The following is a 23,468-nucleotide window of genomic DNA, read 5'->3' on the forward strand; positions in this document are numbered from 1 at the left end:
CAAACTTGTTCACGCATAAGACAGACGTCACCAAGCGAACGTGCATGCGTCCGGAACCTTACACACGTACATCTAAGAAAAGCACTTCCGTTCCAGAACCTACGTCTAGCTAACGCGCATTTATCAATCATGCGACCTCGGCAGTAGTAACAGCACTCTGATACTTCAAGTCCAGCTGCGGTGCTTCTACACCCTTTCCAGGAATATCACTAAGCCCCGCGGGCTCCACATAGTCTTCTTCCTTGTACCCATTAACCTTCAGCCTCAACTTCCGACTTTCGGCGTAAACCACTCTGCGCATTCGGTTGGTACTCCCAAGCGGTTGATGCTCCTTCAACCCATGCCAGCTGTTCACCGTGATGCGATCATCCCACCATGTCCTAAACTCAGGTAGCCACGAGTCCTGCGGCGGGAACTCAATGGTAGCGATTTGCTCAAACGGATACTTCTTGGGGTCCCATTCGATACCAATGTCGTCGACGGGCTGTTCGGTGAGGTCCTGCAAGAGTTGCGCGCAGAAGCTGTAGGTTATGGTGTTGTTGAGGTGGTGTGTGCGGAGGGTCTGCGAGAGGACATTGATGGGGTCTGAGTCTTTGACTTCGGTGTTCTCAAGGTCCTTTTGGAACTTGCTATTGGGGAAGACGCCGTATTTGGCTACGTAAGCTCCGTGGCGGTAGGCTGATTGTGAGTACTCGGGCATGGCAACCATGTGCTGTTTCGGCAGTTGTCCACCGAGGGTTGCCACGTCGGCATCAACGCGTTTGCTCTGCTCGTCTGCAAATGTAGGCAAGTCGTTCCAGTTTCGCTCCAGGGCGTCTGCAATATCGTATGTGGTCTGGGGATCACGCAGCTCCAATACTGGGTAATTGTTGAAGGTCCAATCTTGCGTCTTTTTGTCTTCTCCCCAGAGCTTCTCGCCCTCGATACCAAAGACCTTCATGCCAATGCCGCGTGGGGCTGCCAGGTTGTCGGGCAGAATCTTGGGCGTTAGAGACGAGTACCGCATGATTACATCGTAGGTGCCAGGTTTTGCGAACATTCCTTGGGCTAGATGTTTAGGTAGGTTGTCGTGCACTGTGAACTTGCCCATAACGCACTGCTCATATTATCAGTAACGTTCATCTCGAGGAGTCTCAAGAAAAACTTACACCCTGGGTCTTCAAATGCGTGCCCCTCAAACAATGCATATGCTCGTTGAAGTTCATCATCTGGAAACGGTTGAACTGAGCAGAAACCTCCTTAATCTTCTCTTGCTCATTTTCCGGAATGTTCTCAACACCTGGTGCATCCCATTTGATGTATTCACCAGTAGCCTTCTTGTCTTGTCCACCAGCTTTGACGGTGCCACTCGGTACTTTGCCGTTGTGGATGTTTTGAATTCGATGATACCCCATGGGGCATGTTTCAATCTTAGTTCCACTCATGCTGATGATTTGTTGGTAGTGTATGATCTCTTTGTTCCGCCGTGTGCTGCTACATGGCTGGCGGCCTTCTTAAAGTCACCAACACAGTCCTCGTGGTCACCCCGCAACTGCATCTAGCTTCCGCCTCGCCGACATCTGCTCTTCTTCATGCTGCATTCCGGACGGGAAAGTGCGAAAGCATGCGGGGTAGCGCGTCAATGATTCCAGTTCTTCGAGGTGTATCCGTGCGATGGATGGTCGGAAGCCGCTCCGGAAGACCCTCTCCCGCCTGCGTGGTCGATCTAGTCCGCCTCAACTGACCAATGATTGAAACTGAATTGAAGATCAGGTCTCGAACGCATCTTCTCAGCCCATGATTTGGAAGCGTCATGATCTGTCTCGAGCGATCCGAACTACTTCCTGCACGTCGCTTTCCGGGAACACTCCACACCAAAAGCGCAGACGCTTGCGAGTACGTGCGCTGAAGCGTCTGTTGCTATGCGTATCTTTACTTTTTTCGTATCTAGATACTATTCACCCTTCATCTTCTTCAAGCTGCTGCTTCATCGCAGCCAGACATCAGCCCACTGAATGAATCTTCTTACATGTCCGAACTCCACAGTTCCTCTTCCTCAGTTGTGTCCCAGCTTTATTGCGACACATTTCATACCCACCGGACATAAAATGCTCGTTCATATGTGCTAGCCATTCTTCTCTACCAAGTTTCTTCGATACGACTCCTTCTACAGCCCAACAAATAATACATTGGCGATACACCATGACTCTGCCTGGAGTCCTGTCGGTGGTATCAATAGGAAGATGCTGTGCATAGGAAAACACCCAAGTCATGCCTGCGCAACCGACGGCCCAAGTAGGAGGATATAGCGGTTTTGTCTTTCCTTTGGGTGGCCTGGGACCCCAAGGTAGCATGGAAAATCCGCACGGATCACATTTCCAATCGATTGAGATGCGAGAGGTTCCACTCTGCAGGGCAAGTGCACCAGCGCAATACTCCGGCCTATTGTTGTGTGCTATCGGGAGACTCTGGGGTAGCCTAACGATAGGGGCAGCGGTACTGAATCGTTGATACTGTTGGGCCAGAGCGGAAATTGAGTTGAGTTTTGCTTGGGTGGAAGTGTTGAAGATCGCATCGTAATCGATGGTCTTTACTGGCGAAGAAGTAGATAACAACAGGTTCTGGAGTTTCTCGATCATGTCCTGTTGCATCTTTATCATGACGCTCGTGAGCTCAGTTCTGCAGATGTCTTTTTGCCATTGCATAGTCAGTAGAGCGATCCTGATGATTGCACTCTGGGTGTCTCACCGTCGCCTACAGCAAACCGCCGTCCAATTATGGAGAAGTCATGGTCGTATTCTTGTTGAATCTCCGGTGGCGCTAGTTCCACAGCCTTTTGTAGTCGCTGTATGCGTACAGATTTGTGAGAGCTCTCATCTTTCTTTTTCTTCTTCAGTTCTCTGAGGAACGATGCTGTTCCGCTGAAGGCACTGACGATGCCCACCACCAGAGCGACAACTTCGAGACCGGACATGATACAGTTGTACTTGACTCAGATGTTTACGGACACATGGGCGTACGTCGACGTGTGACTGATCAGGTTTGTAGAGGTCAAGTAAGCTCGATATGCCAGGCAGCCGCTTATCGCAACCAGCCCATCCCGCTTGGCCTCAGCTGAGCAAATACGTGCATGGCGTCTCATGCAGCCACAGCAACTCGCCTTGACCAATCATCGCATTACGACCGGATCGAGAGATAATCGCTTCGAAAGCTGTAAGAAGACATAAAGTGGCTGATTGCTGTCAACCTAGCCCGTATAGTCATGTCTAGGCAAGAGCGATTGCAAAACAAGTAGCGCAAGAACTCTCACCAGCTACCACATCCTCCTCCCCAGACCCCCAAAACCCTCCTGCCCAACCTTCCTCCCAGCCAACTCATTCGCAAACTCCAATTTCCTTTGCAACCCCCACTCCTCATGCTCATTAACCGCAAAAAGCATCCCCGCAATAAAAGTATCCCCAGCACCAATCGTATCCACAACCCTTGCCCCATCCTCCCCATCTGCCTGCCACGCCTCGACATCCGCCCAAACCTCCTCAACACCCTTTTCGACCGCCGTAGCACCTCCAGAACCCCATGTGCAACACAGTAGAGCCCCATCTCTCGTTTCATCGCGTCTGGCTTCGAGAAAGCTTCTCGCATTCTCATACCCATTCTTCACGGCCCACAATTTTGAGTAAAACACTACATCTGCGTACTGCGCCACCTCCGCCATACCCGTCCGTTCAGGCTTCTCGCACTCGACGCTAATCTTGAAATGGGGGAATGTTTCGCGGAGGAAGCGGACACAATGCAGTGTGATCTCTGGGACACGGCCTTCGAAATGGAACCACGCTTTCTTCCACGTATGTCCTTGTTCCGTACTGAATCTGCGGACTTGGTGGAAAAATTCTTCGGCTTGCATCTCGGGGAGCTGGTTTATGCTGACGATTGTTCGTGAGCGCTTCTCTTCGCTTTGGATGATGTAGCTCGATGCGGCTTCTTGGTGCTCGTTGCGGAAGAGGCTCACGTCGGATATGTTTACCCCAGGAAGCGATGTAGATATGAATTGAGAAGCTGCGGATTGCTCCTCAGGAAGTACAGCCAGCAGATGCAGACTCGTGGGACTGAGATGTGCTCGTTCAGGGCCGTGTCGTTGCAGTTGCGATAACACTTCTAGACTGTTTGCCGTATTCCCTCCTCTTCTTCGCGTGAGAGCTTTGGCGCGTAATTTCTCATCTTCTATGGGGAAGTGTGGTACTCTGAGCACTCGAAACTTAGTAAACTTTTGGTTCTTGGGTTTGTTGCAGAGCGTTGGTACATACGTCAATATGGTGTCGATGTAGACGGCACCAACGCATACAATATGGTTCTCGGTACCTTCGGACATGTTTCAACGCGTGAATCAGTATGCGCAAATGACCGTGGTGTTAGCGACAGGTGGAGAAGATTCAAATGTGATAAGTTTGACAATGTGGAGCTGGAGTGTTGGAGATTACGTCAACCTTGGAAGTGTCGCGTGCCCTTCCAACGCGTTGGCGCGCCGTCACACGTCCGTCAAACGAAAAACACAACCTTGAACAGTGTTACCAGGTCACCTCATACAAGGGAAAAACTGGACAACTAGGAGCCTACGTCGCCGTTAGGCCACTAACTTCGCAAGCTTTTATCTTGATGTAGGCTCTAGGGTGTTCGCTTTTTTCCTTTGAATAGGGTGACATGGTCGGTTAGCTAAGAAATTCGTTTTTAAGGGATGTGAGCCCAAAAAATCAAGTGATATTCAGAATCTTCTACACTACCACCATCTTACCTCTGGCTATCCAGGCCTTGCAGCCCCATAGCCTCTTTGGTAGCATCTGTTTTCTCGGCCTCACCCTTCTCCCTAAGTGCTACCTTCTCTACCTCATCGAAAGCCTTGAGTGCATCGCCATACTGTTCAAAGACACCCTTCCTGTAGCCATCACAGATCTTCTTGACAAAGCCCTCCTCATTCCACCGCGCCTCAAGGAAATCTTCAAACTTCTCCTGTGGAGACGAACGTTGTACGCCCCAGGCAGCTTTGTACGCGGCTCCGAGAGCGCAAGCATTTCCTCCAATCTCAAGCTTGTATATACCGTCAGAGCCACCAAGAACTTGACCGGCAAGTTCGGCGATGGCGGGGTTCACGGCACCACCGCCAACCATGTAGATTCTGCGGGGTTGCGCGGGGAGAGAGCCTTGGGGTTCGACAAGGGACTGAGAGCGCAACCTCAATGACAGGAATTGGGATTCGAGGATTGCACGGGCGTCGGCTTGGGGAATTGGCCAGGACTTGTCTTCTGTCTTGCCTTGGGCAGCTTCTGGTGCTATGGGCGAGAGCTGGTTATCCTTGGAAAGGAATCGCCATGTTCCTGCCTTGACGTTTGGTACGATTTCTGGTCGGGGGAAGAAGAGACCTAGACGCATAGGGTCGGAGGGTTGAGCTTGGCCAAGTGCAGGAGTTGTGAGGGCTGTCTCATTGAACTTGTCCCAGGACTTGTCGGATGAGCCTGAGGCTTTGTTGATGGCGTCGCGGATGTGCTCGCGTGCTAGACCGCCATTCTTGTAGCAGAGCATGAACATGTAGAGGCCTGCTGTGGTGGGGTGGTTCATGAAATGGTATGCTGGGTCGGGCCTATACTGGGGTGTAGACATAAGGAATGTTGTTGAGGTCCCTAGCGAGACGATGGCGTCGGACGCGCGTAGAGGAAGGGCAAGGATGGTCGATGGGTTGTCACCAGTGAACGCAATGACCTGAGCCGACGATGGGAACCCATAGCGCTTGCTGAAGTATGGCGAGACGGTACCGAAGCTTGAGCCACCATCTTCCGGAACGCCTCCGAGCTTCTTCTTGAGGTCCTCGACGCCGTCACTCCCTCCAGCTGCGAGCGCAAGAAGATCCTCATGCCAGCGACCATTCTTGATGTCCCACAGGTTGGCTCCGCATACGTCTCCGATATCGATGGGGGCGACTTTACCGAGAAAGACGGAAGCGAGGAAAGAGGACACGAGAGAGATGCGAGCGGTCGCTTTGTAGGCTTCGGGGTATTTGTCGTGGAAGCGAAGGATCTGAGGGCCACTGAAGCGCTTTATTGTGTTAGTATGGACAAAGACTTGGAGAGTGCTGGAAACTTACGTGATGGGCGCTGCTTCCAGTAGCTAGGGCCAGGTTCCTAGGTTCTTGTAGTGTCGCATCAAAAGCTTCGCACTGCTTCTGTGTACTTGCGTCCTGCCAGTTTGGGCTGAAAGGATGGCTGAAGGCACCCTTCCTCTCGCCCTTTGCACCGCCTTCCAGCTGCTCGAGCAGTGTCTTGCCAGCGTCCATACCGCCAAGTAGTGTCTCTGCATCGTTGCTCCAGAACACGGTACCATGTTGCATACCCGCACCCGAGATACCCTGGATCTTGGAGAAGTCGGCACCCTGCTCCTTCAATCGCTGCAGGACAAGATCAATGGCTTCGAGCCACAGGGCGACGGGCGCGAAAACCTCGCCCTCAGCAGGGTTTGTGAGGACACCCTTCTCAATGCCATATTTGGAGAGATCGGCATCGAAATCGACCTTGGCTTCGTGGATAAGTTTGAGATCGGAACCGACGATGATACCTAGAACACGGCAGCGTCAGTCCAAGCTGGAAGACCAGATGGTGGGGTAGCTCTAGCGGGGTATTCGCACCTTTGAGTTGCTGAGTGCTCAAATCGAAGCCCAAGAACTGATCAGCCATGGTCGAAGTGTGTCAGTGCGGTTTCGAGCTGTGAGGATAATGTTAGGGTGTTATGTTGACGAGACATGGCTAAAATAAGCAGACCATATCTCGTAGTGTTAGAGGTCCCTGCCTCACATCCACGATACGGCTACGGCACACTTACGCAAGACCCACATTGACGGACGCGCTACATCACAGGCAATTTTGCCGGCGGTGCCTGCAGAAGCGCCAGTACTTTGGCGTGGGATTATTGGATGGCGGATAAATTCGTGCCGAGACATCGTGAGTACAGCTGTGACTTTTTGAAGTTGCATCTCGGCCAAACGCCGATGCCATCTAGGGAATCTCGTTAGCGTGGGGAAGTACGAGTCTAGAGCGTGGGCCGGGGTTGAATTCAGGTGATGGATATTCAGAATATATACAAGTGTCCGATGTCTCGCATGTGCCGCCGGGTAGTTGCATTGCCCAACTCCAGAACGCCCAGCTATGCTTGTCTATAGGTGTACACCAATCATTTCCTTCGCCTTGCGTTGCCATCGGTAGTTTCGTGAGCGTGATCGTGGTCGTGGTCATGTTCTGCCTCAGATTTTTGGCTCGCCGCCGCAGTAGAGTCGCCGGGGATGAACTCGTCGAGAAAGTCTGGCGCTTGCGCTGAGTTGGTTACAAAGCGCACGCGCACCTTTTTCACGCCGCGCACATTGACACCGACGCGGTCCCGGATTGCGTTCTCGACGTCGCGTGTCTGGTCAACAGTCCAGGTGCCAGAGACGCCAATCTCGATATCCATGAGGTAGTTCTGGCCAGCTTTGACACCCTGAATCGCTCGCACATTGACTGGCTCTGATGCGGTAGTGACATCCTTGACAGCGTCAGTCGCTGCTTTCCGCACGTTGTCTTTCATCTCCTGGTCCACGCCGACGTCTGCCAGTTCGAGTAGCGCTTGCTTGGTGTTTCCCCAACCAGCTTGGACAACCATGAGCGAGATGACAAGCCCACCGATAGGGTCTAGCCACTTTGCATTGTTGAGGACGTTGGAGCCGGCGATGAGGAGGAGAGCGACGAAGGCAGTAAGGGAGTCGACGCGGTGGTGGTAGGCGTTGGAGGCGAGGACCGTCGATTTGCGCTCTTTGGCGATCTTGAGGGCTGGAGTGATTGTCAGCGGGCACTTGCTACGTTATCATGGGTGTCCTTACTCGCTCTGTAGAGCCATTCCTTGATGACAATTGAGCCAGCAGCAAGCCATATAGCATTGATGTTGGGGCCCAGGTCGTCGATGCCGTGGTGGTGGTGGTGTGGTATAAGCCCCCATTGCTCCGCTACCTCGGCGGCTTCGGGGAAGAATTGCTTGCAGAGGGCCAGCAGCGCGGTCCAGCCCATGAAGAAACCGCCTGCGAGCAATATGCCACTGACACCGAGCGAGCCCAGACTCTCCACCTTTCCATACCCGCTGGGAAAGCGGTCCGTTGGGGGCTTGAGGGACCAGCCGACTGTTGCCAGCGTCATGATGTCGCTCACGAGGTCGGTGAGGCTGTGGATGGCGTCGGCAATGAGTGCTGACAGGCGTTAGTAGACGTTCGTATCAACGCGCCTAGCCATCTCACCCTGACTATTGAAGACGTAGCCTCCGAAGCCCTTGCTGACAGCCATGCCCAGGTTGACGTAGAGGCCAATCTTGGTAATGCGCACGCCGGCGTCATTCTTGTTCTTGGACAAGAGGAAGGTGTTGTCGTGGTTATGGTGGTGATGACCGGCGTGGCCTCTTTTCTGCGTGGCGCCCGTCATGGTGGAAGGGGAAAAGAGTGGTTTGCGGTGGACGGTCGTCGACCAGTTGCGGAGAGGCGCTGTATGCGACGGGATGGCGAGGTACTGGGCGCCTTTGGTCGTCGTCTGCGTGCACAGGACGCGCAATTTGGGGCGGCAGGTAGGAGGTTTGTAGGCGTGACGTGATAGGACGTGTCGTCGCACCGAGGGTTGCGTAGAGGAGTCGTGGAGTGAGACGCGTGCACGCTGGCTAAACTGGACACGCAGGCCATGTCCATTGCTGCAGGCGGTGCGCAGTAACATGGGATGGGGTGGCAGCCGTTGCGCCTCTCAGTACTGCGGGATGCCTCAATGCCACTCGCTGCGAATACTTCTAAGACAATTTGGAGCCTCTTTCGCGGTTGCTATCGGCCCTCGAGCCTGGCCTCTCATGGCGCCTTTTGCGTCAACACACGGCAATTGTGGGGGCGCCACCATCCGTCCCACTCACGCAAGATGCACACTACCGCACTTCTAATAGCAGGACCAGGAGAACACAATGCCGGTGTATATTTCCAATCTGCAAGCAATCTCATACTCTACCTACTACAGGTAAAAAAGGGGATAGTCCAATCAATAGTGATGACTTCTACTACTACCGATCACGGACGTTGCCAAATTTAACAACCGCACACTATGTCATTGCAACATTCATGCATCACTCCCGTGCCGTCGTCAATTTCCTGCAGGGACATGGGCCTGGAGATCCTCCGCCTTGCGCTTCGGGAGCCGCGCGTGTACATACGAGTTGGGCCAAGCAATGCACACCTAAAGATATTCGTATCGTGATTACGTTGCCAGCGCGCTTGTTTCCTATTCTAGAGAGCTTCTACACAGATTCATAGCCTTGGCTTCGCACTATCATCACCCACAGGGTCCGTCACGCGAGCCAGTACCCAGTTTACGACGTCGTCCCGGAACACATCTTTATCAGGACTAGGCTCGTCGTGTACTGACAAGGTTAGTGCCAATACCATGGACTGGGTCAGACATGTACTTACAGCGATGAAAGTGTCCGGCGTACGATTTGAACTCCTTGTCCTTGACTTGCAAGGCATCGAACAGGCGTTTCGAGGCATGGTAGCTGGTGATGCCGTCCTGCTCACCGTGAGCAATCCAGATCCTCGTCACGCCACCCTCTCCTACGTTGTCAGGTATGATGATCTTCCCACTGGACAAAGCATTGGTGCGATCGAGCAATCCCGCGAGCCCCTCGAGTGTGCCGGTATCATGGCAGAGCTCGTCTTCATCGAATCGCTTGCAGACCTCCGGGTCTCGCGAGATGAGTTTTGGATCCAGTTTGTTGGTCAACTGACGCTTTGCCATAAGCTTTCCAGCGACCCTACCGAAGAAGACCGTGATGGGTGATGGCTTGGACTTGGGGTCAAAGTCGATAAAGGGTGACTCCAAGAGGAAGCCGCGAATGTGCTTGAGCACCTCCTCCGGACCCTGTGCGGCATAGCAGAGCGTTTCACCGCCACCCATGGAATGCCCCATCATGAAGAGCGGGACAGGGCTCGGGATCAATGTCTTGATGAAGGAGGTAATGTCGTCCAGCACCTGGGTAGTCGGGCCCGTGTCTCCTCGCTCGGCGTGTTTTGCTACAGATCGGCCCCATCCTCTGTGCCTTGTCAGTAGTGAATATTGGAAGCAGTGCACGTGCGCACCTCTGGTCGAACGTATAAACTTCAATGCCTCTAGACGCTAGATGGGGGAAGAAATCGCCGTACGTGTTGACTTGACCTGTGTCAGAAGGGACTTGTTCATGTAGCTAGATGGCCTCACCGTGCTAGGGGCAACGTTAGTCATGCATTCAGTATTGTGTCCATGGGAGCCGTACGTCTGAGAATCCGTGGATGAACACAAGTCGGGCTTTGGCCGGACCGTCCGTCTGCTCATTGCGTTAATGTCGATCTTATTGCTATGGCTCCACCATACCTTGAATGTCTTCGTATATAGCTGCTTGCCATCAGCCAAGGCATGGGTGCCTTCCTCGACGGACATTGTGCCTGAATCAGGTAAGAGTTGGAGATATTGGAGGTGTTTGTCGGCTGAGCAGTAGAGTCAGTGACGATAGGTCGTGTGTTGGGCAGTGCACGTGCAGGTGATTTCGTGTCAAAGGAGGACGCAGAGCAATTGCTGTCTTATGGTGTTCAGCTCTCCGGTGACAGCCGCGGCTCCCGCACGCGTCATAGCTTGCTTAGTACACACCATGCACTCGCACATGTCAAACGCGACAGCTCAGCGTGCGACACGATGGCAGTCAGCCCATTCTCGGAGGCTCATGGCCAATGCCACTTGGCTATATTTGGAGGCCCGAGATGATGCCGATGCCGTGGTGAGGGTGAAGTCAGCTAGCCTTAACGGCTGTCGTCCAAGCTCCCGCCCAGTGGATCATCCTGCATAACGCATTGGACCCCTCTACCTGGTGTCCCCACTTACATTTTCCTCGTGGTAAGATACTTTCTTCTTGCTATGAGCCTTCCTGCCCGTCGACTCTTGTCCCATCACTCATTCCAGCGACGACTCTCCTCGCAGAGAAGCATGCTGAGCAGCATGCCACAAGCTCGCTCAGCAAAAGCGATCCTAAGCCACCAAGAGCGCACCGCGACGGAACCGCGAGAGAACGACCTGCACACGGCCACCGTCGCCAAAGTCACGCCCGTCAACGACCGGATCAAGCGCTTTAAATTCGAAATCAAGGAAAAGGACGGCTTCAACGTATGACGATCTCCATCTCGCTCGCGACATGCGCTGATGGATAAGTCAGTTCCTCCCCGGCCAATGGCTTGATGTCTTTGTGCCCGATGTAGACAAGGCCGGTGGCTTCACCATTACCTCGTCGCCCTCCGAAGCCCTGCCGCGGTCGGATCCCGATTTTGTTCCCTACTTCGAGCTAGCTGTCCAGAAAAGCCCTAATAACCCGCCGGCAGCATGGCTGTGGCAGCCGGCGGAGGACATACTAGGCAAGGAGGTCACTGTGCGTGTAGGCGGAAGCTTCGTGTGGCCTCCCCCGTGTCTGGACATGAAAAAGATTAAGCGCGCCATCTTCATCGCAGGAGGTGTCGGAATTAAGTGCGTCCAGCTGTGCCGTGACAAAGTCGCACGCCTCGCCCGCTAACACCCCACAGCCCTATGATGTCAATGATGACCTACATAAACCAGAACTACCCGAACCTCGAAGTACGCTTCCTATACTCTACCAAAGTCCCTTCGCGCGAAACCGACCCGAGCGAAGTCCTCTTCCTGCAAGATGTGCTCGACCTGTTCCGCATACCCAGATTCAAGGTGACCAAAGACCGCCTTGAGCTTTTCTTTACAGGCACGTGGGACGGATCTGAGATGGGCACAAATGAAGGTGACTTGATACATCCACTCATGTCTCTGACGCTGCCGCAAATTGACTCGGCTACCGAAGTGCCAGTGTGTGCCTGGACGCATCGCATTGACGATATTGCCCTCTCTAGCGCAGTTGGCAACAGGAAGGAAGCCCAATCCACCGTCTTCTATGTCTGCGGGCCCCCAGACATGACCGACGACATGGTGAAGTTTATCAAGGAGCAGGATAATGTCGCTCCAGAGAGAGTGCTGTGCGAGAAGTGGTGGTAATGGAAAGGTTAAGGTAATTTACCATTGGATAGTTCAAGGCGATCAATACTAGGTTTTGCATTCGACAATGATCCCGTCGCAGCGGCAAGCGCTGTTGTATGTACGACGCTCACACCATTAACTCGAATTTACGCGCCCACAAAGACGGTAAATTCCAGACGGCTCGTGATAGTCGAGGGACTGCTCCACTAGACTAGCTCCACATTTCAAAACTCAGTCTGGGAACCATGGCCATCAACGTTATTCGCGCCACACGCCGTTTCCTGCCCGCAGGCACTGTACGGCACAGCAAGCGATCGCTTGCGTTGTGCAACCCCGCGATAAGGCCTTCCACTTCATCCGACCTCTTACCTTGGAGTTCTATATTGAATTACCCGATTCGTCGATATTAACCCACATTCCTCGGTACAAGAGCAGGGATGGCGCAAGGAACAAGCCGTCTAGCTCCCGCCTGCAGCGCCGACCTGCAAGTCTGATTCGCCGTCACACCTCACAAGCTGTGTGATCGCGCAGCATGCGCGTGCCACTCAGCGCCTGCGATGGCTCTTTCGCCCCTCAGCTCCCTCACTGGCGTCGGCTAAGATGGGGGCTTACATGGCTGTTAAGAGCGTGAAAGGCCCCGGAGAGCTGGATGCTGATGCTTTTCTTGTACGTCCGGACCTCGAGCACGAACAACGACTGTGTGTGACCATCGGAGGCTTTTGGTAGCATCTCCAGCTATCGACTTTCGGTTAACGACAATTGCGCAACAAGACTGGACGGCGCATTTCAGCCTTATCCCGCAATCGCGATTCGTCCGAGCGCAGCTGAAAGCGCAGCATCACGTATACGGCAACGCCCACCACCGCACATCACTGTCGAGCGTGACGGCTTCGAACGCCCGTCATGGGTTTTTTCATATCGCGAACATGGCGCCTGCCGAAAATCATCTACTTTCTCATGATTTTTGAACTGCCATTCACCGTGGCCAACCTTGCGCTCTTCGGTATTGCATCGCCGAACCTCTATCGCACCATTCTGTGGAGAGTGGGAGGCGAGTTTGGCTTCAACTCGAAGCCAAGTACCGTATTGTACGCGGCTGCGAATTACCGGCCAGTAGATACACCTCTAGTATGGAGTAGCTTGTAAGTAAATATCGAACCAACACTGCAGTCCATATCCTTGCTATCATCCCACTCCACTTCCAACCTGAATAGTGTACTGACAATCGCAGTAATACCCAATATCACCTCGTAATCGGCGTAGTATGCATGTTCTTCTGGCTCGTCAAAACAACCTTATGGCTCCTCAAGGTCTTCTTCCCCATCCTCTCGCTCCTCCTCCACATCGCACTCATGGCCCTATGGGCATACGGCATCCACATCCAAACCGCACCCGACACCATTGACCCAGAGCACGTAAACAACGGCGCACCCTGGTACCTCACCAAGAACTGCAACATCGTGGACGACAAGCACATCAAGAGTTATTGCATGCAGGCCAAGAGCAGTTTCGCCGTTAGCATTATCATGCTGTACGTCCCCTACCACCCGTACCCATCCGAGTAAAACGCTAACTCTACCCCAACAGCACCATCTACGTCGTCTTCTTCGCCCTATCAGCCTACTCCCTCATCCCAACCACCGCCCAGAAACAAGCCCACGCCGCGCGCAGAGCCGAAAAGAAAGCCGAGAAGGAGAAGTGGGCCTCATCGCCCTACGACAACGAGATGACTGCCGACGAACAATGGCAGCACATGTGGGAACTCCAACAACTACCCCGTACACCCGGTACCATTGGCGGCATGAAGTCGCCCATGACACCACGCACACAAGCATTCAACAACCTTGGCGGTGAGGAGGCTGCACACGGAGGAGGAGGTTACTACAGTAATGTGCCTGCGGGAGGGAACGGCTGGTATGGGCCGCCGCAGCACCAGCCAGGGTCTATAACCATCAGTCCAGTTATGGAGCAAGACGAATACTACTCGCCACATGAGGGCAAGGGCAAGACACCGGGTTGGGGCGGTAATGCGTACTAAGCACTCAAGCTCATCAACGTGCAATCATCTTCTTTTTGTCTGGGTTTGGCGTTTGAGCGTGCTTGTGCGTTTTTCTTTTTCGATGATACCAAATCTGGGAACTGGGCTTTTCACTCATTATGGGGTGTGAGAGGTGGAATCGGATTATCTATCCATTTCAATATATGTAACGCTACGTCTTCTGTGACACTGAAATCGATGGCTATGTTGCGACCTTTGGATAAGCTCGTTTGTGTGTGATTAATGCCATGACCTATTGGATGATGGGACTGCGAGAAGAGATTGTGAGGACTGTAGCAGCTGAACTCTGGACGTGCACGTATGCAAAGCCAAAGATGGGTATTAAGTGACCAATGCGTAGTGAACATCAGGTGTAGGGTGGTTTGATAGGGTTTGGATCGTATTGGCTGTGCTAAAGGGCTGAAGGATGTTGTGGTCTTCTCTGTCTTTCGCGCTCGAGCCTGAGGGGTCTTTTCGCGAGGGAACCTTGGTTGTGTACATTGGGGAGGATGTTGTGGTTGTGGTTGTCGGGACTGGGAACATACACCTATCGACGATGATTTAGTGGCTGGATGAAGCCGTACTCATGTCACTAGTAGATGTGCTTTTGTAGGCTTATAGGTTCCTGCCGCATGTGGTGATACGAGACAAGCGCGCAGAACACGACCCCGCTTCCTGCATGCACACCCATAGCCTCAATATGTTTTATTGTTAACAGCGTTATAGGGTATCTTAGATCTAAAAAAAGTTAAGTCTTAAACAGGTAACGGCCCTCTACTAGGTGTCTTAAAAGGCGTAATTAAGGTGTAACACGTACCTAAAAGGTGTGCGCGAGGGCGCGCTAAGCCTTCCTAGCTCGGCGGCCGACACATGGCCTCGATAACGAATTGGTTCCTACTTTTTAGATAGCTCTAGGCAGCAGCTCCTGCGTCAAGACCATATACCCGTCTTCTTCCAAATGTTCTACGACATAACCCGTATGGTTCGAGTCCTGCCAAGATGTTATGCGCCAATTGTTCAGATATCGATCTCATTGCGATCTTGAAAGGCAATCACGAAGGCATACCGCTAAAGAAGGGACATGAAGTGTGGATCACAAGATCTTCTGACCCCACCACTATATGGATATGGAAGTCGCAGTCTGGTTGCGAGTTCTGTGACTTCATCTTGGCGACAAAGGTCAACTTATTCCCGCGAAACGACTCGCTACAACCACGCTATCTCCAACTTGACCGCGGGAAAAGCCTGATGAGGGTATTTACGAAGTCTGGGCCCGTGACGAAGCTGTCGTCTCATGTCAATATATTCTATGACTTTGAAGACAGAAAGCCCGAGCTTCAGGTTGCTAGCCATCCTAGCTTGGTAGTTCCTTTTGGTGTGTCCGCGGAGATCAAAACTCCAGAGCTTCAACCGTCCCCGCTACGAGTAAACGAAGTTCCGACCTGGCTTGAATCCAGCGCTACGAGACAACACCTACAGAACTGCTTAACCCATCATAGTACCTGCAATCAACAGAAGGAAACATTCAGTAGCCGGCCAAGCCAGCTTAGGGTGATTGATTGTCACACACGAGCAATCGTCAGACCTTCTGGAGACATCCCGTATGCCGCGTTGAGCTATCGGTGGGGAAAAAGCAATGGCGAGTCTCATGATCCGCAAACAGATGTGCTTCCAGCAAGACTCCCTTCAACGATAGAGGATGCTATTCGAGTAACCCAGAGTCTCGGCATTCGTTATCTTTGGATCGACGCGTATTGCGTTCTTCAGAAGGACGAAAACGATTTCAAGCACCAGATTCGCCAAATGCACCTCATCTACCGCTCTGCTCAGATTACGATAATAGCAGCCGGGGACGCGGATGCCAGTTCAGGGCTGTTGGGAGTTTCGATACCACGGGAAAATGTGCAAACAAAAGGTCGATATAACGAACTCAGTCTAGTCACGTTCTCGCCCTGGCCTTGGGCCTTGGTATACTACACCGAAGGATGGTTCAGACGTGGCTGGACGCTTCAGGAAGGCTACTTTTCAAGGCGGAGGCTCATCTTCACCGAGAAACAAGTACTTTTCGATTGCTATGAAGGCGTCATTAGCGAAGACCTACAGCATTCTCAGATACGCTATCATTCCATGTTAGAGAAGTGGCAGTCAAATGTGGACGGAGAGATCATCTACGATTTGATTGAGTCGTATACTGAGAGAGCCCTCACCTACTATGTTGACATTCTCAATGCATTCGATGGTATTTTGGGCGAGTTCGAGCAACAAGAGCCACCTATCAGATCATACTGGGGTATACCTTTGCCTTTCGATACATCCGGGTATATGAACGGGCTTCTCGTTGGATTATGCTGGCGCCATGATATCCAGAATGAGAAAATCAATCGCCGGTTAGGCTTCCCAAGTTATTCTTGGACAGGATGGTTGCACAATCCAAATGCTGTGTATCATATACGAAGAACGCCGAACACGACCCTGGTGGTCCCAAAAGACCTAGCGATCCTATTTGAGAAAAAGGATGGGCTTTTGCAGTCTTTGCAAGAGTTTGAGAAAGCCAGTCCGAATTCTACCCAGCGGCACCACTGTTCTCAGCGGATATTTGTTTCAGCGCCATCATTCAAGGTTATGCTACGCAAGAGAGCTGTTGTTGGAAGACACCTTGGTCGCGTGGTACATGGCCACGATGCATCGGTATTGCGAGGTGGAGGCCATAACTACTGGTCAGAGATGGCGCGCCTCGACTGCCCATTCGAGAGCCTGGAGTTCTCACATGTTGGTGCTGGAGCGATTGAGATCAGAACTTGCTACGCTATATTTCTATTTCGCGCTGTCGATATGAAAGATCGGTACAATGAACCTGTGGAGACAGTTTTTGCTTTCCTCCTCGTATCCAGAGTAGGGACGAATTGGGAGCGAGTCGGTCTATGGTTGCAACCATTCAAGGCTAAGGCAGGGGCTGAAGATCCTCCAGTGTCTTCATCCTACAAGAAAAGGGACTTCTGGATTGCATGAGCTGTAAATTGGTGCTCAAAGTAACATCTCCAAGCGTGACTTCAACATTGTACGGTCAGCTTGGTGGATATTGTTGTGTATAAGAGATTACCGGCTTTCAGTCCATACTCATGGTTTGAAGGAAATCTAAGTACGGCTTCTATCTCACTCCGCACCTACACAAGACGCCGATCTTCCAGCTCAAGACTTGCGGCATGGTGCATACCACACTCGCTCCCACACTCATTCCCATGCTCGTGCGAGGCCGCTACCCTACCACGATTCTCAACTCTCTTGGTACAAAAGTCCGCAGAAAGCTCAATCATAGACTCAGTATCGGGACAGGTAGACGTCAATGTCCGGCTACCTCCCCTCTTAGGAGCACTACCAAAGGTCGGTGCGGAGTTTGGATTGCCGTAATTACTGGGGCCAACGGATCTTTTGTTTGATCGGAGATGGGTGAATATACCGCCGCATGAGCGCAGGGCGGGTCGGAGGAGAGGGAGGGATGCTAGACGATGAATGTCAGCGACTTGGTTCGAGGAAAAGATGCAGCGTCCATAACTGACTTGCAAAGGATGCCAAATTCACATCGCATACTGCCCATATCTGGTCGTCGATGCCGTCGTATGTGAGATCTGGATGGGGGTTTCTGCCAAGGGCGACCGTATGAGCAATGGTACCGAGTGCTGAGCCGCAGACCCTTCGAATATGTTAGTAAAATGTTGATGTATTGCCTTTGTGCGACTTACAATAGGCCAGCCGCGAACATTGCCGCTACAGCAACCTTGCGTGCTGTCGAGATATGCAGTCTGGATATCTCATAGAGCGGACAGAGCAATATCGCGACCTCAAGAATGAAATGAGGTATGGCCGCAGCAAAGAGCGACATCATCGGCGGCAATGTGCACTTGCCTGGGATGTCTTTGTGCCAGAACTTCTGAATCGGCTGACATTGCATCGTGACGAGGACAACCTTGTGAGATCAGCGCACCGTACTCAGAAGTCGATATAGGTCGCTGACTTACCCTGACAATGATCCAACATGCCGAGCAAACGAAAAGGATTCTGATAGGCTGTCGGATCTTTGAAAGTGAAAACGTTCTCCAGTAGAAGCCTAGTATGACAAACTTGGAGAGTCCGACGGAAAACGTGTAGAACCACATATCTACCCATAGTTCTAAGAAATAGTGGTACACAACCTCGTCTTCTGCCATGTCGATGTGGTGTAGTGGCCTTCCGAGTCCCCATCGCATCTCTGGTCATCGTCAGCGCTTAGTTGTTAAGACCGCAGAATAGTACATACTGTATATGCTGATGAAAGTGAAAGCACTTCCGGTAGACTACACAACTGTAAGTCTTGTGTCAATACAAAGTCGAGTATACATACAAACGCAATCGCGGCCAAGATATCTTCCCATACCAACGGATGGCTGGTCTGACGGCGTGCAACCAACCGAAAGACAAGCGCGACTGCAGCGGCAGTATAAGTTGTAAGCGCCGCTGCGTAGAGTTCGGGTTGTCTGTTGTGTCCCATGGCGGGCCACAAAATGTGTCGCACAAGGATAACAAAGATAATCAACGATTGATATCTAGGTATTATGAGACAACGCTCGTTTGTACACTAGCGATGGAACTTGCTCCTTTGGGACTAGCGTGGTGTTTTACTGAGAATGTTTGGTTTTAGAATGAATGAAACAAGACACTGCATGCAAAGCTGATTCAGAGAATCAGATCGTATTAAGATGGCGAGATGAATGACGGGTCTGCGGACGTAGCGCTTCTCGCATCTCATAGCTGATGCTGGTAACAGTCGTGCAAGGCAGGACAGCCCTTACTCAAATCACAGCCGCAGCGGCCACCTGAGCGGTCGGTTGGTGACTGATAAGCGCAACGCACTCGATAGGACGCATCTACCCCAGAGATCGCGAAGCTGCACGATGTTATGGCTTGGACTGATGTGGATCTTGCCGGGCTCAGGTCACTTTGCAGGATCCCCAACTGCATATTCAGGTGATCTTAAGGTGAGCTATGATGCAAGGCTCGTGTTTGCCGGCAGGCGAACACTTGGGGTTCAGCCAGGATGTTTCGCAGCTCGAACATCTATTTGTTCAGCACGGTCTTACTACGTAGACCCTAGGGACTGATGTCTGAGCACTGGTGATCATTGTGGTCTCTGCTCCGCAGGCGGGCAGTGATGTTGATCGATAGACTTGAGATAGCATGCAGGCCGTGTTCGGTGGTATTGCCGCAACTTCTTCTGCATTCTGGTAGACTGTCGTGGGGTTCTCTGCGTGTAAATTATTATGCTGGTGCCAGTGGTGGTTGTGTGCGCATCACCACACAAAAGCCCTCTCCGTCGTGTATCCGTAAACGCGGAATGAGTGCGCAGTCCAAGAATGCCAGGTATACGCTGCTAATGACCGACCGATTTTCAAATGTGGATCAACGGTCCTGCATCGACATGCATCTACGGATTGTGATTGTTGTTCCGTGTGGGAAGGATCCCATTCGCACGGATCTGTCCGCAGGGCGCCCTGGCGTAACAGCGAAAGAACTCAAGACCAGGTTCGTATCGGACGCTCGTAACGAGACCTCGGGCCGGTCGTGTATACCGGTTGTCACAAATATCTTCCGATTGGCATGATGTCTTTGTGGCGTGGTTTAAGCCCGTGGGATTCCCTAAATCGAACCATGCCGCATTGCGATCGGTCTTCCTACGGAACTTCAGATGCCATCTCAGGGTCCGCGCGGCTATCATGGCTTGATGCTGAACCCTGGATGTGGAGATCTCCAGTCGTTACTCGTTGCTACTGGTGGACTAATGCCAGACGCAGGCTGAGGTGATTCATCTGCATATGCGTGGAAGATATGCGCAAGATCGTTTTGCTGCATTAGAATGCGTGCCCTTTCCAATCCTCGTCGAACCAGAGGTAGATGCGTCCATGGCCGCAGTAATTCATATCCATTGCGTATATGCTGCTCCTGCTTGGTTTCTTCGATGAAAGAGAGAGCCGTATGGTTGTACGCTATGAGTAAGGTTGCGAAGCACGCAAAAGTCCTGGATAAAGTTAGTTAGACACCAACATGTTTGAACGCAATGACCATACGGGTATAGTGTAAAGTGCGTTCCCATCTTTCTTCCCATGAGTTGCTCGTCCGCTACACTTAGAAGCAAGGCTGAACTCTTTATGCAGTGTCGCGCATGCTCCCTTGTGACTGCAATCGTTTCGTTTTCCTGAGCACTGGCCTCCCCTTCGCTGTTCTCGAGTATCCTGAGTACTGAAGGCCAGCCAAGCACTACGTGTAGAGCCATGTACTGAATCCTTAGGAAAGACTTCCTAGAGTCAAACAGCGGCGTCGAATCCAAGGGAAACCGAACGGCAGAAGGTAGATGATGGTACCATTCGCGCACTTGTTTACGTAGCTCGCCAACGACGACGGGTGCGAAGATGACCTGTCCTGTAACTGGAAGGGGCGGTCGCATGGTCAGTGCACGTAGCGATATCGGCTCTGCAGAGACACTTACAGTAACCGACAACTTCAAGAGTCTGTGTCAGGAACTTCCTCAGGCTGATCTGCGCCAGGAAGAAGTAGAAGCCTGAATCCTCTTCTTCGAACTGTGGAAGCGGCACCAATTCATGAAAGTGGCGTAGTCCGATGGGATGCATTTTACATGTCGCCTCAAGTCTAAGCACATGTTACGTTAGTAAAGTCTTTCGCTATCGAGGCTAACAATGCAAGCCACGCTTGGACAACTTACTCGTGCAGCACGGTGGAGCAAGCCCAGAACGCTCGGTTGAATGCTTCTTGGTCCGATGGGCTGTATCGTTGCATAGTTCTGGAGCTCAAGATATGCATGCAGTCTCTCGCAGCCTGCGTGATGGAGTTCCATGTCTGCAGTGGTCTGATAGCGAACTTGAAGTACGAAGCTTGCAGTATCCGACACTGAAGGCTAGCTAGTCCGATGCGAAGGGATAGGTGCTCGAGGAGGCGACATCCACGTGCAAAGTACTCCAACCCTGGAGTGAGATTATTCGTATTCTCATTCCTATCTTCAGAGATTGCACCAAGGGCCAGTATCAGAAATGCTAGGCATGTTGATGCACTAGGGTGCTCAAAGCTACTTGAGTCTGCCTGTTCAAGCGCACTGACGCAGGTTCGTTGATCGAAGATAGGTGTCCACCGAAGGAAGTTTTCCACAAAAGATTGTTGGAGTCGTCGGCACGTTCGTCGGGATAGATCCACTGGGCATGAGATGACTGCGTCACACTGATCTGCCAGTTGTTCACCGGCTAAGATCTCATCATCGTAAAAGTCAGCTGTGTAGTCCCAGCTCTCCACATGGATGTAAGAAGGTGCGTGAAAAGTAGTGAGGCTAGGCCGCGGAGTTTTTCCTTCAGTGCTTGTCTGTCGATAAGCAAAGTCATACGATACTGGTGTACCAACTGATGGAACAGACATGGTGGAATTGTTGATCGTTTCAATTGCCATTCGATTGGCGCTCGAGTGTCGTGATCTGGACTCTGGAGGAGGGTGCATATCGCTATGAGTAGACGTGTTGGGTGAGAGTGCTGCAGAACCAGGCGCATATTGATTCGTAGATTCTAGCTTGGCTTCAACCTGTGCCAGTCGTCTTTCAATGCTTGACCAGGCCTCTGACGGGGGGCCGACTGGTTTTGTGCGGTCGCCGACTGTTGGCTTTCGGTAGGTGCACTCAATTCCGAGCTCAGTACAGAAACCACAAGACTGCAAATGTCAACAAAAGCATATATGAATGCAATTTTGTCTGACCAACCGGCTTCTGGGCGTCACAGCGTGTCTTCCGAAATCTACAAACATTGCACTACAAGCTATAAGTAATTAATGTCGGAAGTCAGGGGTAGTGTTGCCTACAGCTATCGCTATACGTTTTCTGGGGTAGTTCTCGACGACTGTTAGACTGCCCGCTGGGCTGGTAGACGGGCGGCCGTCATCAAGTGGAAGTCGTGATTGGTCAGATCCGGGAGATTCGCCATGCTTCCGTTTTTCGGCCATGACAGCAGTCGATGATCGGAGATTGATGTAGGCAGCGAGCAAACTGCATGGTGCGGGTGGGTCGCGCTTTCATAGGAAATGGTCGTCTGGAGTGGACGATTCGGCTGGCGGGTGCCGTCCCGTGTGGAGACCCCGCATCCTTGTGTCGCCTGCTGGTTTGAGCAAGTAACCTGCATGGGACTTATCCTACGCAGATGACAGGCCAAGGTCGAGACATGTGCTAGGTGGTTATTACACGATAATGTACATGGTTGAAATCTCATACGGCAGCCCGTGCCATGGTTTCTTTAGCCTCCTTCTCTTTCTTGCGCGCTTCACGTTCCGCCTTGCGCATAGCTCGCAGATCCGGTGGCTTCTCAATGCTGAATCTAGCTCTTAGCTCGTCGATATCCGTCTCCAGTTCTTCCTCCCAGTAGATGTTGATTACATCGTCACTTTGTGCGCCGTTGCGTGTAGCCCACGGTCCGTAAACGTCCCAGAAACGTCTCCATTCAGCCTTCTTCAGGGTGAAAGCGCTAAACACAGCCAAGCCAGTCATAGGCAGGCCGGTATTGGCGAATTCGAATGCCTTGAGAGCGACCTCGCCTTCACGAAAGACGGGTAGTCCAACCAAGGCATGGTAGAAGTCGTGGCATTCGCGATACCGCTGCATGACATATGCACACTCCTCGTCGTCTATGTACTGTACTGGCGCCCGTGTGTCCGGCGAAACACCCTCGCGGTCAAGCCATGCCGCGTATGCATAGCCCAATGTGTTCGGAGGGAGTTTGCGGAGGCGTGGAATGTCGAGCGAGGTAGATGTCAAGCGTGGTCGGTCGCGTAGTATTCGTCGGCCCGTTGGATTGAGAAGCATGCGATCACGAAGCTTGTAAATGAAGTAGGGTTGCGCGGTAGCTTCGCCAAAGGATGCAATGAGGTCTGGCTTGTGTAAGCAGCGACCATGGCATTAAGACTCTGGATCGTATCTACCTCCTCTTCGCGGGTCCAGGAAACTTCCAAGACCCGAGCCGATTGCCAGCCCTAACCTTTCCGTACGCGTCAATGGTATGTGACCCTCATAGTTTGGCGGAGGGCGATTTAGGACTGAAAAACAGCGTGTTGATTGCGCGAATGATGACGCTTGGAAGATTGAGCCCGACGCCAGCTTTTGAAGCTGACATGGTCGCACACTTCTCGCCATTTACGCGTTTTGGGGAGGGTTGCGGACAGCGTGGGTTTGATGGTTCTCATCTGGTTCGAGCCGATATCATGACGCGATTCTTATCGATACGCCACATGCACCAGCCACGCCAAAGTATTAGCAGATGACTCTTTGTCCAACTTCCGGACTTGTC

At 52.2% G+C, this 23,468-nt stretch overlaps 10 protein-coding genes across 10 annotated transcripts; 2 read left to right on the plus strand and 8 right to left on the minus strand.

Annotated features, from left to right (window-relative positions):
* Positions 1-127: 127 nt before the first annotated feature.
* J4E85_001371 (uncharacterized protein) lies at positions 128-1,424 on the minus strand (the record flags this gene model as incomplete). Its single annotated transcript, XM_051465657.1, has 2 exons — positions 128-1,096; positions 1,149-1,424. The coding sequence occupies 2 exons, from the start codon at positions 1,422-1,424 to the stop codon at positions 128-130; spliced, it is 1,245 nt and encodes a 414-aa protein (XP_051330214.1).
* Positions 1,425-3,623: 2,199 nt separating this feature from the next.
* On the minus strand, positions 3,624-4,348 carry J4E85_001372 (uncharacterized protein; the record flags this gene model as incomplete). Its single annotated transcript, XM_051465658.1, is given in 2 exon segments — positions 3,624-3,663; positions 3,678-4,348. The coding sequence occupies 2 exon segments, from the start codon at positions 4,346-4,348 to the stop codon at positions 3,624-3,626; spliced, it is 711 nt and encodes a 236-aa protein (XP_051330215.1).
* A 416-nt stretch (positions 4,349-4,764) lies between these two features.
* J4E85_001373 (uncharacterized protein) lies at positions 4,765-6,698 on the minus strand (the record flags this gene model as incomplete). Its single annotated transcript, XM_051465659.1, has 3 exons — positions 4,765-6,063; positions 6,113-6,579; positions 6,650-6,698. 3 exons carry the CDS (start codon positions 6,696-6,698, stop codon positions 4,765-4,767), a joined length of 1,815 nt encoding a protein of 604 aa, XP_051330216.1.
* A 493-nt stretch (positions 6,699-7,191) lies between these two features.
* J4E85_001374 (uncharacterized protein) lies at positions 7,192-8,462 on the minus strand (the record flags this gene model as incomplete). Its single annotated transcript, XM_051465660.1, has 3 exons — positions 7,192-7,823; positions 7,874-8,233; positions 8,282-8,462. The coding sequence occupies 3 exons, from the start codon at positions 8,460-8,462 to the stop codon at positions 7,192-7,194; spliced, it is 1,173 nt and encodes a 390-aa protein (XP_051330217.1).
* Positions 8,463-9,319: 857 nt separating this feature from the next.
* On the minus strand, positions 9,320-10,484 carry J4E85_001375 (uncharacterized protein; the record flags this gene model as incomplete). The annotated part of the gene is made up of 5 exons (XM_051465661.1): positions 9,320-9,432; positions 9,482-10,101; positions 10,148-10,251; positions 10,321-10,371; positions 10,419-10,484. 5 exons carry the CDS (start codon positions 10,482-10,484, stop codon positions 9,320-9,322), a joined length of 954 nt encoding a protein of 317 aa, XP_051330218.1.
* Positions 10,485-11,036: 552 nt separating this feature from the next.
* J4E85_001376 (uncharacterized protein) lies at positions 11,037-12,089 on the plus strand (the record flags this gene model as incomplete). The annotated part of the gene is made up of 3 exons (XM_051465662.1): positions 11,037-11,201; positions 11,251-11,555; positions 11,612-12,089. The coding sequence occupies 3 exons, from the start codon at positions 11,037-11,039 to the stop codon at positions 12,087-12,089; spliced, it is 948 nt and encodes a 315-aa protein (XP_051330219.1).
* Positions 12,090-12,974: 885 nt separating this feature from the next.
* Positions 12,975-14,109, plus strand: J4E85_001377 (uncharacterized protein; the record flags this gene model as incomplete). Its single annotated transcript, XM_051465663.1, has 3 exons — positions 12,975-13,213; positions 13,303-13,602; positions 13,659-14,109. 3 exons carry the CDS (start codon positions 12,975-12,977, stop codon positions 14,107-14,109), a joined length of 990 nt encoding a protein of 329 aa, XP_051330220.1.
* A 5,745-nt stretch (positions 14,110-19,854) lies between these two features.
* J4E85_001378 (uncharacterized protein) lies at positions 19,855-20,934 on the minus strand (the record flags this gene model as incomplete). Its single annotated transcript, XM_051465664.1, has 4 exons — positions 19,855-20,158; positions 20,208-20,565; positions 20,627-20,787; positions 20,861-20,934. The coding sequence occupies 4 exons, from the start codon at positions 20,932-20,934 to the stop codon at positions 19,855-19,857; spliced, it is 897 nt and encodes a 298-aa protein (XP_051330221.1).
* A 770-nt stretch (positions 20,935-21,704) lies between these two features.
* On the minus strand, positions 21,705-21,943 carry J4E85_001379 (uncharacterized protein; the record flags this gene model as incomplete). Its single annotated transcript, XM_051465665.1, has 2 exons — positions 21,705-21,846; positions 21,896-21,943. Coding segments are annotated over 2 exons (190 nt in total), but the record flags the coding sequence as incomplete, so codon positions are not given.
* Positions 21,944-22,393: 450 nt separating this feature from the next.
* Positions 22,394-23,314, minus strand: COQ4 (Ubiquinone biosynthesis protein; the record flags this gene model as incomplete). The annotated part of the gene is made up of 2 exons (XM_051465666.1): positions 22,394-23,052; positions 23,104-23,314. The coding sequence occupies 2 exons, from the start codon at positions 23,312-23,314 to the stop codon at positions 22,394-22,396; spliced, it is 870 nt and encodes a 289-aa protein (XP_051330223.1).
* Positions 23,315-23,468: the final 154 nt, after the last annotated feature.

The sequence above is a fragment of the Alternaria conjuncta genome, assembly GCF_024043145.1.
Source record: "Alternaria conjuncta strain BMP 0040 chromosome Unknown scaffold_2, whole genome shotgun sequence".
Lineage (NCBI taxonomy): Eukaryota > Fungi > Ascomycota > Dothideomycetes > Pleosporales > Pleosporaceae > Alternaria > Alternaria conjuncta.